At 44.5% G+C, this 12,319-nt stretch overlaps 1 protein-coding gene across 5 annotated transcripts in view; it reads right to left on the bottom strand.

Moving 5' to 3' along the window:
- Window positions 1-12,319, bottom strand: part of akap9 (A kinase (PRKA) anchor protein 9) — an 81,660-nt gene that overhangs the window by 31,030 nt on the left and 38,311 nt on the right. For all 5 annotated transcript variants that reach the window (XM_079288431.1, XM_079288432.1, XM_079288430.1 and 2 more), the window contains exons 3-16: window positions 12,149-12,193; window positions 11,658-11,720; window positions 11,115-11,255; window positions 10,589-10,744; window positions 10,322-10,456; window positions 7,357-10,218; window positions 6,123-6,197; window positions 4,505-4,652; window positions 4,236-4,306; window positions 3,993-4,113; window positions 3,634-3,731; window positions 3,096-3,201; window positions 2,334-2,568; window positions 794-845 (exon numbers count right to left, since the gene is read on the bottom strand). In XM_079288431.1, the coding sequence (XP_079144557.1) occupies window positions 794-845; window positions 2,334-2,568; window positions 3,096-3,201; window positions 3,634-3,731; window positions 3,993-4,113; window positions 4,236-4,306; window positions 4,505-4,652; window positions 6,123-6,197; window positions 7,357-10,218; window positions 10,322-10,456; window positions 10,589-10,744; window positions 11,115-11,255; window positions 11,658-11,720; window positions 12,149-12,193 (4,308 nt within the window). The remainder of the gene's footprint in view (window positions 1-793; window positions 846-2,333; window positions 2,569-3,095; window positions 3,202-3,633; window positions 3,732-3,992; window positions 4,114-4,235; window positions 4,307-4,504; window positions 4,653-6,122; window positions 6,198-7,356; window positions 10,219-10,321; window positions 10,457-10,588; window positions 10,745-11,114; window positions 11,256-11,657; window positions 11,721-12,148; window positions 12,194-12,319) is intronic.

The following is a 12,319-nucleotide window of genomic DNA, read 5'->3' on the forward strand; positions in this document are numbered from 1 at the left end:
TGAAAGTTCCTCGAGGCTGATCCTGAAATAAACCGATCCCTTTACTGTAGCCAAACCCCACCCGCTCCTTAACCACTATTAATACAGCGTTTTGTTCCCTCCACCCCGCAGGATGATAGACATTTCTTGCATTACTGCAACACTTTCCCCAAAGACACTACCGCCCTGTCTTGTGATGAATCTCTTTCTTGTGTGTTTCACAGTCATCCCGCTTCTTCAGTACCACTCGCCTTAAGCCTAACATTTCCAATCCAAATGTCTTAAAGACGTTTAAAGAAGTGCATCATGCCCAGCTTCTCTCCCGTTGTCGCTCTTCTGTCAATCCTCTACTCTATCTTCCTCTCTGATCTTAGCAACAGTCCCACGAGCTGAGGAAACTTTGAGGTTGGAGGGAAGGGAAAGACAGAGTTGGAGTGACGTGAGTGGAGTGCAGCTCATTCACGCAGGGCAGAGTCCTCCAATATAACAATATAATCAATATAACTGGCAATGGATACATTTCCTTAAGATATGAGCCGCCAAGACTAGAGTACGTCGGCTCGGTTCTAGAGCGACACGCTAAAGCGGCGGGTCCAACCCTTTTAAATCGTTGATATGGGACCGTTCACGATGCTGCTTCGGAAGCGAAGCCGGAGAATTCAGGGCACGTTTGAGCCTAAAGGCTGCAACTGCCCCCCCCCCCCCCACCCTGACTGTCACAGCGTCTTAATGCTTGTACACGTATCAGCTCGTAGTAAGACGAGATGCATGAGACATACATGATTTAGATGAGGGCAAAATGTAGCAGCCAAACCTTTAGTTCTTCTTCGTGCCCCTCCATCCCCTCACAGCTGGACTCTGGAGCACTGGACAGATGGAGAAAACGAGAAGTCTAAATGAATTGTTCGACAACATTAAATAAGTTTAACAGATTTTCGTGCTTCTTTTTAAAACTACTTTCCCGTTATTAGTAAGTAAAATGTAAGTTCTTAAAACCTATAAAAAGGACCATGAAGCAGCTTACCGGTGCTACGGTTTCTTAAAACATGAACCTTTATTGCATACTATTCTGCCATAGACAAAAATATGTTGACACAAAACCAGCTCAGCCTACATGCTTTTCAGTTGTAAGGATTAAAGTGTGACAGACATTTGACCAGCCATCCCCAAGAACAATGTAACAAAACAATCAAAACACTAAAAACGTACATTCCACTCGTATAAAGTCAAACTAAATTGATTACATAACCAGGACTGCAACTAATGATTATTTTCCCTAATAATGGATTAATTGTTGTGTTTTTTTATAATTAGCTAAAATAGTCTTCAAGTTCCTTGTTTTGTCCTACGACCATAACATTCCGTTTACTATCATGTGACAAAAGCTGCAAAACATCACATCTGAGAAGCTGGAATCGGAGAACGTCAGCAACTATTCTGACAATCCAGTCATTGTTTCTGTATTTCTTTGTTTGAAAAAAGAAAAAAAAGAGTAATTGATTAATTGTTTCAGCGTGAGACATAACTCACTACACAAATGAATGAATGAACATGACGGTTGGTTGGACGATTGGTGTAGAAAACCACTGTAGTAATCATATTAATATATCCAACAGTGGAGGGCAGCAGCACCTCAGGTTTCATAGGAGCTCACCCACAGTCATATAGTATGGCTTTGGAAGACTAAAATGATCATACGTACATGTACTGTGTGCATAAACGCAACAGACGAGGGCCGTCTCCACATTGATTGGAGTTGTATTTTGGAGACCTGGAGTCGTTCAGCAACCTCATAAAATGCAACATAATGAGTGGTGCATGCTTAAAATGTCATATTAATCTTGTTTTCTGCACAGCACATTGCACGGGAAGCCATCTGGAGAGGGTACTTTTTGTTAGAGTAGCGGGCTAACAAAAGGCATGAATAACGCTTTAAACAACCTCGTAAATCTTCCATTAGTTCAGGCTTTGTTGTCTGAACTGGGTCAGGTAGCTTCCACATGCCACACGGGATGTGCAGACCGGCCTCTAGTCAAAGTTAGCCTGCTGTTCTTCTATCACGTGTACTTTAATCAATCAAGTGGAGGACAACGAATAACACAAGTGATGTGTGTGGGAAGCAGTGGAACAACTACCACTTACTTCTTCAGTATTACTTTAAAAATATATTCTGTTCCGTCCATGTGCCAAATAAAAAATATTGTGAATTTAAATGTCATCCTATTTGTTTCCTGTAGTTGTATTTTCTTTTGCCCTAATCCTTATCTGCCCTAATCCTCATCTATGTGAGGAGGGCTTGCTGAAGATGTTCATTGCCTTAGAGTGAAAACATAGAAATGTATTCCATCCGTCACCTGTCGTGGGTCTGAGTGCCTGCGACGTCCTGCAGGCGCTGCTGCAGCATGAAGAGCTCGGTGGCGTATCGCTCCTCGCTCTCCGCGGCCTGCTGCTGGTAGTGAGCTCGGAGACGCTCCATCTCTTGTCGGTGGCTCTCCTCCAGCTGGAGCTGCTTCTCCTGCTCCTCCACCTTCAGCCGCTGTAGTTCCTCGGTAAGGGAGGCAGATGGCGCGCCGGCCCGCTCTTTCAGATCTAAACCGACAGAGAAGGGGAATGTGAAATACAACACGTAGAACTGGATAGCATTAGAAGATCAGAATCGATTAGATGAAACTTTAATGTTCCCTCTGGGAAAAAACGGTCCCTGCGGTAAAAGATAAGAGCATCGAGTGAGAAGTGAATGAACAGAGAGTGGTGAAAGAAACGAATCACAAAAAACAACTGAGAAAAATACAAAAATACATTTGCACACCCCTTTTGAAGGAAAAGGAAGAACTAGTTCGTATACGTTGGTAGTCTACAGATAAACATTTGACATTATATATACATATGTATGATGTGCAACATTTCCCCTGTCTTTTGACATTATCGCATTTACAGAAGTTTGGTTTAATTGCCAACGAGGTTGACACAGAAAGAAACAATCAAAGCAGGGAGTGTTTGTTTTCTGTCTGCTACTGAGCACAGAGGTAAAGATGTGTTTTGACTCAGAGACCGGACATTAGTGATTGACCCGCTTGCTTTTCCTTTTCCGTTAGAGAGGATAGCTTCACATTTACCTTTGCTTGTAGAGGGGCTTGAGCTAGAAACTTGCACACGCAGGTCAGAGATCTCCTTCTCACTGCTGCTCTTCAGTTCATCGTACACCACCTGCAGCTCCGTCATCTAGGAGAGCAACGGATTTGTTAGTTTGTCTCTGATGGCGTCGTTATCCTCTCTGTTCCTCAGACGCGCTCATAACGTGTGCCATTTCTATACAAAATGCGTAATACAGCACAATACATGTAAATCTCAGTGCCAATTCAACTTCATAAATGCACAGACATTGTTTTGTAAGATGTATTAGTAATTTGTGTGTTTCAAACTAACCTTTGTTTTACTACAAACCTAAATTATGTATATAGCTGCTCCTTCAATGCATTGTGGGAAAATAGCGTCTCAAAAATGAAGCGTTTTTATACACGCTGCTGTTTGAGTATACTATGTTTGTCAGCTCGACTCAGCCAGATTTTCCAGCCAACAACATATTCAAAACATTTTGATGAATGCTCATATATATAACTGAGACACAGCTGATGTCTGCTCGTGTGCTCTTACCTTGTTCCCATCAGCTCTCAGCTGAGCCTGGAGCTGCGACAGGCGACGGTGCTCCTGCTCAATCCTCTCCCTCACCTGCTGAAGATCTCTGTAGAGCTCTAGACAACAGAAAGCAATTTGCTTTTTAGATTAAACTGTAAGGGTTTCAATGGCGACACTAAAGTATGAGACATATTTTCCTAGTATGTACATTTTTTTATACGATCGCAAAAAAGAGATCTTATCTTAAAGCACTTTGTAGGTAAAATGTGAATTTAATAATTAATAATTGCCTGCAGTGCATCTTACATTGTAAATATGCAGTGTATCATCTGTAAGAACTGTTGGACTGTAATTACATTTTTTGAGAGACTAATTACCTCTGGCCGCCAGTATGATGGAGCTGGAGTCTCTAGTGTCTGGTCTTTCTACTGAAGGGGGCGGCCGGTCCGCTGCAGCACCACTCTCCAAAACCTCTTCACCGAACATACTTTGAAAACACTGATCACAAAACGGAGCGAGAGAGAGAGACGAGGTTAACCGATACGGTAACTTGGCAACACACACAATAATAAAATTCATTCTGAAAACCTCAAACATTATTGTTTGTCCTCAGTAATCACCTGAATGATCTCACTGCATTCTTCTGACACGGCTTGTAACATGTCGTGGTATTTGAAGATTTTCGGCTCATCTGAAAAAAAAAGTATAAAATTGTAATTAATTGAACAATTAAAATGTTTCACACAGACAACAAACAGGGTACAAAAACAATGCTAGATACATCGGCTGTCTGCGTTGATCCATCATGAATGATAAATCAAATCCATGTGGGGAAGCTTTGCCACGAACACAAAAGCACTCAAAGGCGACCGTCTACACATCTGCTTACCTTGGTCACCGTGATCTTTCCAGCTCTGCAGTTTCAGCTCCAGAGTGTGTGTGCGGGCGTCCGAATCCTCCTGCAGCAGCTCGAGTTGGGCGGCGTGGATCTGAGACAGGCTGATGCGTTGCGCCTCCATCTGCAGCCTGCACTCACCCTAACCACAGGAAGAAACATCATCACATTAGAGGGGGAACATGTCAGTTTTTCCCACATAGATGATGTGACTTTACATTAGTGTTGTCTTAATATTCCTAAATATGTTTAACAAGACACTAAATGGAATAGCTGTAAAAAAGACATATTCATAATTTATCATAGATTAAATTGTGCAGCATACCCCATCTATTTGGTAATTAGAGGAGATATAGAAATAATAGGATTGATGGAATTATGTTGTTTAATCGTACTGTGAGAGAGTGCAGTAAGCACAAGCCATCTGTGTTCAGCATGAGCGGTCGGCTATTATCGCTGTGACAGAACAAAAGGCAGGGAGGCCTCCTTCTCTGATTATGCATTAGCACAAATTTGTTAGGGTTACACAAATATATGAAATTGTGATTCATTTACCTTTGATGTCAGAGGGGTGTTAAAGCACACTCTACATTTGAATTAGTCCGTATTTAAAAGGCTTTGTTATGATACAATCTCCACATCCGCACTACATGTGTGGTGTGGAGAGTCCTTTCAAACATGCAACCGCTCAGATGTCTCTGCTTAAAACATGCAGATGAGAGGTGGTCAGTGTCTGATATGCATACGGCAGCTGTGTTATGATGTGCCGCTACTCTCTCTCACACACACACACACACACACACACACACACACACACACACACACACACACACACACACACACACACACACACACACACACACACACACACACACACACACACACACACACACACACACACACACACACGTATCACTCGTATCCTACCTAGTATCTGAATTAATATTGTATGTGACCAAAATTAAATATAATAAAATAAACGCATACCAAAAAATGGTTGGTAAGCAAATTTAGCAATATTTGGTTTGAGGTTTGTCTAGATTTAATTGGTTTCTCAGAAATGTCTGACTCCGACAGCTGCCTCCGGGCACTGTCAAGGATCATACTCGACGCGGCCGACAGTGTGACGTCACTGACCGCTTCGCTTTAGAAAGATGTTTTCGAACCATCCTTCTTTATTTCTGTCACAGAACGGCTCTGCTCTGGTAACTTTAATACCACTACCGACACAATTGTTATGTCGATCGTTATCTGACTGCGGGACTTTTAAGTGTCTTCTTTTTACTCTCGGGTAACGTTTCTGTTGATGAAACCTGCACACAAACAGGCAACCGTGTATATAATTTTGGGGACGTTTGACCACACAACTTATCATGAACAGGTGCCATTCATCAGGCTGAAAGGAGCCTGAATTTACAAGATTGTTGAATCCAATTTTAGTAAACCGTACACACAAAGTAAGAGCTATTTAGGACAAGAATACAAAATTGTTCTTGCATTGTGTTTCATCTGTATGAGCACCTATTTATTGACCTTTACAGCACAATGTATGATGTTTCAAAGAAACAGTGAAAAGCAAAAAGGGCAGCATGTGAGCTTAAGTGACATTTACATGCTGAGTAGTCTCTCCCTCGGCTCCCCGACACACGACAGGCTCCGTGTGGTGGTCCGTCCCATGTCTGCTCACCTAAACAAGCAAGCAGAAGACAAATAGTGTACTTTATTTAAAAACGGTCTTAAATATTACACATTACCCCAGTAGTACAAAAGCAGACAACTATGAAAACGATGGACAGAAAGACAAGCTGCGTCATGATCGATCACTTCCTGAGGGGGAGGAGAAGGCATCTGTTCAATTAAGAGCAGAAATGTATCCACTATAATTTACAACAAAAGGACTCTGAACATCATCTAGTTTGCCTTTAGTTCAATGTGGAGTGCTGTTTATTACGATTTTATAACAGTTCATCTGCGCGTGTTGGACTAAACACTGAACCGCATTAACAATAAACTGCTTTAAGTTCTATTGTCGATTGTACAAATGTAGAAGGACTGACACAAAACACTTTAAATTTTCAATAAAATGTAATTGTCCCCATGCCATTAAGCATAACAGACACATGTACAACTATCTGTAAAGACATTAAACACGTCACTCTGGACCATAGGTAGTGCTCCATGTGATAAAAACAATATGAAACAGATATGAAATGTCAGACAGACTATCTTCTGCCTGGTATAATTGACACAGCTTGAAGTGACTCGGGGTAAAATGGCTTCTCACCTCAAACCCTTTACTCCCTGCAAGATGGAAAGAAACTAGAATGTACACATTTCAACACAATGGCAGTGATTCAAAGCTGTGGGTGACTGAGGACAAGCGGCATCAAATGAAATCAGATTATAAATATTGTAAAGTGTTTCCTTTGAATGTAGAAATGAGCAGAATATCGATGAGGTCTTGAAACTTCACTGTTGCGTGCGTGCGTGCGTGCAGGCGGTGCTGTGTGTGTGTGTGCGCATTTTCTATTTTTACATTATTCTTCCCACAGTAACACGGGAGGAATGCCGCTGAATGAGAGAAAACAGTTCAGTGCTAAAATGCCTCAGTCATGCTCAGCCCGATGTAAAAGCGCCATGTGGCTATGACTTAAATCCACGCAGTTCTGATGAACCAAACATCTCATTAATTGTGAATATGATATCTCTGCAGCATGCAATTTCATCTACGCTTTCTGTTGCCATGCCCCCCCATTAATCACTCAAACATGTCATTTAAATCAGACTTAAAAAGGAAGAGAGAAAGGCAGCCACTGGAGAGCGGTGAAGTAGATGCGTGCGCCCACCTGTTTGTTGCTGAAGTCTCCGTCTCCATGGTATCCGTCAGTGGAGTCCTCCTCGCCGGCTCTCTCTCGTGAACATGACATAACCGGGCTCTCCATCTGAGGCTGCATCTCCTGCTCTGCAGCACTTGTTGCTCTCTCTTCCTCCCCCACTGCCTCCTCCCTTTGTTTTTCCTCTCTGCAGTCGGGGAGAGCGGTGCCCAGTTTGTGCTCCTGCTTGGACCTCTGCCGCCTCTTGCGCCCGTTTGACCCCGAGGCGGTGGGCTTGTGCGGGTAAGAGGATCGTCCTTCAACAGGTCCCTCCCCCGAGGCGGCCGGAGACGGAGTCTGCGAAAGCCTCTGGAGCTCCGAGGTCTGCCAGATGCCGTCCCTCTCGGATTCGGCTGCCCGTAAGAGGGACTGAAGAGCCTTTATCTCCTCTTGCAAAGACTGAATCTGAAGGTGATGGCCGTCAAAAGAACACACTGGTTCAGCGGCTCGCTCTTTTTCCGCTTTTCTCTGGGCGTCCTGCCCCCGCGTCTGCTTTCTCATAATCTGTCGCTTCTGTTCAAGTCCTTTCCCCGGGCTTTCGCTTTGTGCGATGGCCTTCACGTTCGCCTGTCTCACTCGCATCAGCTCTTCTTCCAGCTGTCCAACTTTGCCCTCTGTGAACATCAGTTGCTCCGTAACTTCGGAAAGCCTCCCGGCCAGGCGTTCCTTCTCACTCAAAGTAACATTGAGCTTCTCCATTAGCTCTGTCGTGTCTTTTTCTATCACAACCTGTTCCCCTCCATCTGTAGTCACGTCCTCCATTTTGAGATCTCTGCTGCTCTCCTCCAGCTCCTGAATCTGGGACTGAAAACTGGCAATTTTCGCCTCCAACTCAAGTGTCTCCTTCAGTGTCCTCTCCTCCAATCGTGTCTTTGCTTCGACAAGACACGTGTACTCTTCCTTCAGCTCCTGATAGTTCACCTCGAAATTCTTCTCGGCGAAGGAGAAAGTGGTCCTCTGCGTTTCGATTTCCTCACGAAGCCCGACTACCTGTCGCTGTATTTGATTGTTCTCTGCTGCGAGTGTCTCAATTTTCTGAATCTTTGAGTCAAACTCTTCTTTCAAAGCATTCTTAGATTCTATCAATGCCTCTTTTTCCAGTTCGTGCAGTTTCCATTTGCTCTCCCAACTTTGTTCTCTCTCTATAGTCTGGTTGTCAAGCACCTCTGTCTTTTTAAGTAACGACTTCATTTCCCTTTCCATTCGAGCTCGTTCTCCTCCTCCCTTTCTCAGTTCCTCGAGCTCTACCTGAAGCTCCTGAAGCTGCTGGACGAGCGCATCTGCTTTGGAGCTGTGCAAAGCGAGCTTTAGATCCTCCTTCAGTCCAACGATTTGGTGGAAAAGCTCATCTCGCTCTGTGGCAAAGCTCGCCTTCTCTCTTCGTAACGAATGCAGTTCTCCTTCGTAACCGATGCGCAGCTCATCCGACGCCTTCTCGTGTTTGATGGCGGCGACATTGAGGAGGTTTTCTGTGGTCAGGAAGCTCTCTCTTTGCAAATCTTCCCTAAGAACAGTTAGCTCTTCCTCGTGGCTAAAGAGAAGATGGGTCCTCAGTCGGTCCAGCTCTGCTTCCTGTGACTGCGCCATGCGGTCGAGCACGGCATCTTTCTCCCTCTCCAGCATCTCCAACTTGATCTTGTAATTGGTTGTTTCAGAGTCGTGTTGGATTTCGGTTTCTTGTGCCGCTTCCTGAGCGGCAGCGAGCTCGCTCTTTAGATCGCCGATGGTCTCTTGGAGGCGCTGCAGCTCAGCTGGGTGGCTTTCCTGAGAGATGAGACTGCGGGAGACCTGCTCCACCTTTTCTTTAGCAGAGCGGAGATCTCGAAGGAGATCCTCAACCTTGGCCTGCAGGTTGAACTTCTCTTGGGCCACTTGGCTAAACTCGCGTCTGGCTTTATCGTGCGTTGCTTGAGATTGCTCTACGGTCACTTGGAGCTCTCCAATCTTAGCATTGAGCGTGTCCGCCTCAACGCGAACATTGGCGCTATGAGACAGTTGTTGTGCTTTCAGAAGCTCGAGCTCAGCGCGATGTTGCTCGGTCATTTGCTCCACTTTGGCTGCGTGCTGCAAATTAACCTCCTGTTTCATCTGGACTATTTGCTGGCCGTACATCTCGTCCAGCTCTGCCCTGAGAAGATCGAGCTTCCTCGAAGTCTCTTCCTGCATTTGTTGGAGGGTGTCGCTCTCAGACAGGCCGCCCTGGTGGCACCGCTTCTGCAGGTCCTCTACAGTACCCATGAGCTGCATGATTTCATTAGAGGACATCCGCTCTTTCTGTCTGGAGGCTGAAAGTTCACCCTTACAGCTTTCTAACGCCGCGCGATCTTTCTCCAATTCCAAATTGTCGCTCTCCATTTCACTTTTACAGCTTTCCAAGTCAGACTTCCTGCTCTCCAACTCATCCATGCATCTGTCAAGCTCCGATTCCTTTGCAGCCATTCGCTGTTGGAGGTCACGCAAGCCTTTTGCAGACGACTCCAGCTCATCCTCGAGCTGGGTAAGAGAGCCGTCGCGTTCTGAAAGAACTCTCTCTTGCTCCGCTATAATCTGGTCTTTCTCGTCTGACGGGTTTATAATATTCTCATCAGTAGTCCATTCCACGTGAGCGAGTTCCTCTCTGAGCAGGGTCAGCGACAGCTCGTGTTCTGTGATTATTGCGGTTTGCTCTGAAATAAAGTGATTTTTCTCTTTCAGTGTTTGTGCAAAAGACTGCTCCGCCGTCCTCAACTCTGTCAGCAACTGCTTCTGACTCAAAATAAGGTGCTGTTGTTCACCAATCAGCAGGTCCTTTTCGCTAATCCTCAGTGTGAATGATTCTTCTGATCGTCCCTGTGACTACAAGGAAAAGGAAAACTATTAGAAATGCAGGGGGCAACATCGAGAGCATACCGTGTAACCACTTCCGTTTAACAGAGCATCGCACGAGGCAACTTCTCACCATTTCCATCTCACTGAGCTTGAGCTGGAGCTCTTCCAGCTGCGGTTGGTAGTGATGGAGCTGCTGCCTGGCCTGCAGAAGATCAGCTGCTGTGCTGCTGTGGCTGGTGTTCCTCAGCGTCTCGCCCGCCTGCAGCTGGGAGTTTTCCACACACAGTTATTTCTTGTTGAATACATGGATAGCAAGTAGAGGAACAAAAAGGATGGTGTCGTGACCTGTGAGGGTAGGTAGTGCACGACATGACAGAAGTTTAGACTTAGTTCCCACCTGCTGGAACTGGATGTGTAGTTTTTGACTTTGCTCTGTAAGTTCCAGGAATTCTTTCATGATTTCGTCTTTCTCTTCACGAGCCTGCTGAAGATTAGCCGTCAGCTGGGTGATGATGCCATCTCGCTGCTTCAGAGCAGCCTCAAAGTCCTGCAGCTAGAAAAGTCAAATGCAATTAAGTAAAATCCCCTTTTATAGTGAGATAGAACAAAAATATGTGGAGGTTTACCAAGGGCAGTTTAAAAACAGCAGTAAAACACACATGCCCGTCAGGCTGAAGAGGTGTTATAAAGAGGCGATGAATGTGCCGATTGTTTAGGCTAGACAGCTTTCTGATGAAGGAATAAACAAGTTCCTGCCCTTGAAGTCAGTGTTTTACAGCTCGTCATTTACAGCCACAGGTATTCAGAATAGTTTAGACACTCTCCACCCTGTGTCTTTTCGGTAAGCACCGACAGAAGTTTAGCCTTAATGTGGAGAAGAAAAAGAAGCAGTGTGCCCTATAATGAAGTAATAAAACATTTACCTGCTGTACTCCCTCTGTGCCAAAGACAGCCCTGATTTCTTCAAGCTCTTGACTCAGCTCCTCCACTGCTTGGGTCTTGGCAGCTAGAGCATCCTCCATCGTACCGCCCTTCGTCACCTGTTGCAGGGACTCCACCTCCTCCTGAATGGGAAAAATAGCACTTTAAAAAAAAAAGGGTTTTGGTAAAGCCAACGACATGTTTTTAAGAATTAGCTCAGCAATTAGTCACCGCAATTGAGCGACAGCAGTTAGTTGCAAGAGCCAGGAGCCACATGAAGGAATGTGTCAAAATGCAACGGCAGTAACCCAAAGCAGGTCAGCAAAGTATGTTAGTTCTATAAGGGAGAGTTTAAAAATTCCTTTCCCCACTGTGAAGCTTTCAAATGCCCAGCATATATGTAGGTATGTCGTCAAGTGAGCGCAGCATAACACAGGCTTGGTTAGTGGGTTATAAGAAACCTTGCGAAGTCTAAAGTATAAGCAAACAGAGTTACGTCCAGCAGCCAGCAGAGCCAAAAGAGCTGCTTCATCAGATTACTGTACCCAGATAAAATCCTCCGAAGGCATCATTAGGTTCTCTGTCATCTCATCGTGGCACCCATTTACCTGTTAATTCACAACACTGTCAGTGAAACATTACGATTTGGGAGTCGGGACGGCATCATTCAAGTAAAACATCCAGCTCAACGTGCATTAGAGACACATTTTAAGAACTGGCGAAGGACTAAAACTTAAACTACGACCAACTATTTTACTGAAAATGATCTGCTAGGTTTAAAGTTGACTTTTAGTGATTCATCCACCACAGAAAGATTCTGCTAGCTTGTGATGTTCAGCTCAGTGGATGTGCACTGGTAGTCGACTGTGATCTGCTTCCCTTGGCTGTTTCAGTTCTCCACTACCATGTGCAAACTGCATCAGTGTAAACTTGGCATTGTTAAAAACATTTGGAGTTATCATAAAATCAAGAGGAGGAAAAAAAAAAAGGTTGATATCACAAAGTGATATAGATACTTTCAGAAAGTTCATCTCACCTCTGACGAATAATCTTCAGCAGTAGTGGACATTTCACTCTCCGGCTGCAACAGAGAAGATCAAGAGAACCTCATCAATAGTGAATGTAGAAAACTAACGGGACATATGAGCCACGTAAAATAAGTGATTTAAATCAAAACACATGACAAGTTAAGCAAGTGTGTAGATAA

The sequence above is a fragment of the Melanostigma gelatinosum genome (genome assembly GCF_949748355.1).
Source record: "Melanostigma gelatinosum genome assembly, chromosome: 17".
Lineage (NCBI taxonomy): Eukaryota > Metazoa > Chordata > Actinopteri > Perciformes > Zoarcidae > Melanostigma > Melanostigma gelatinosum.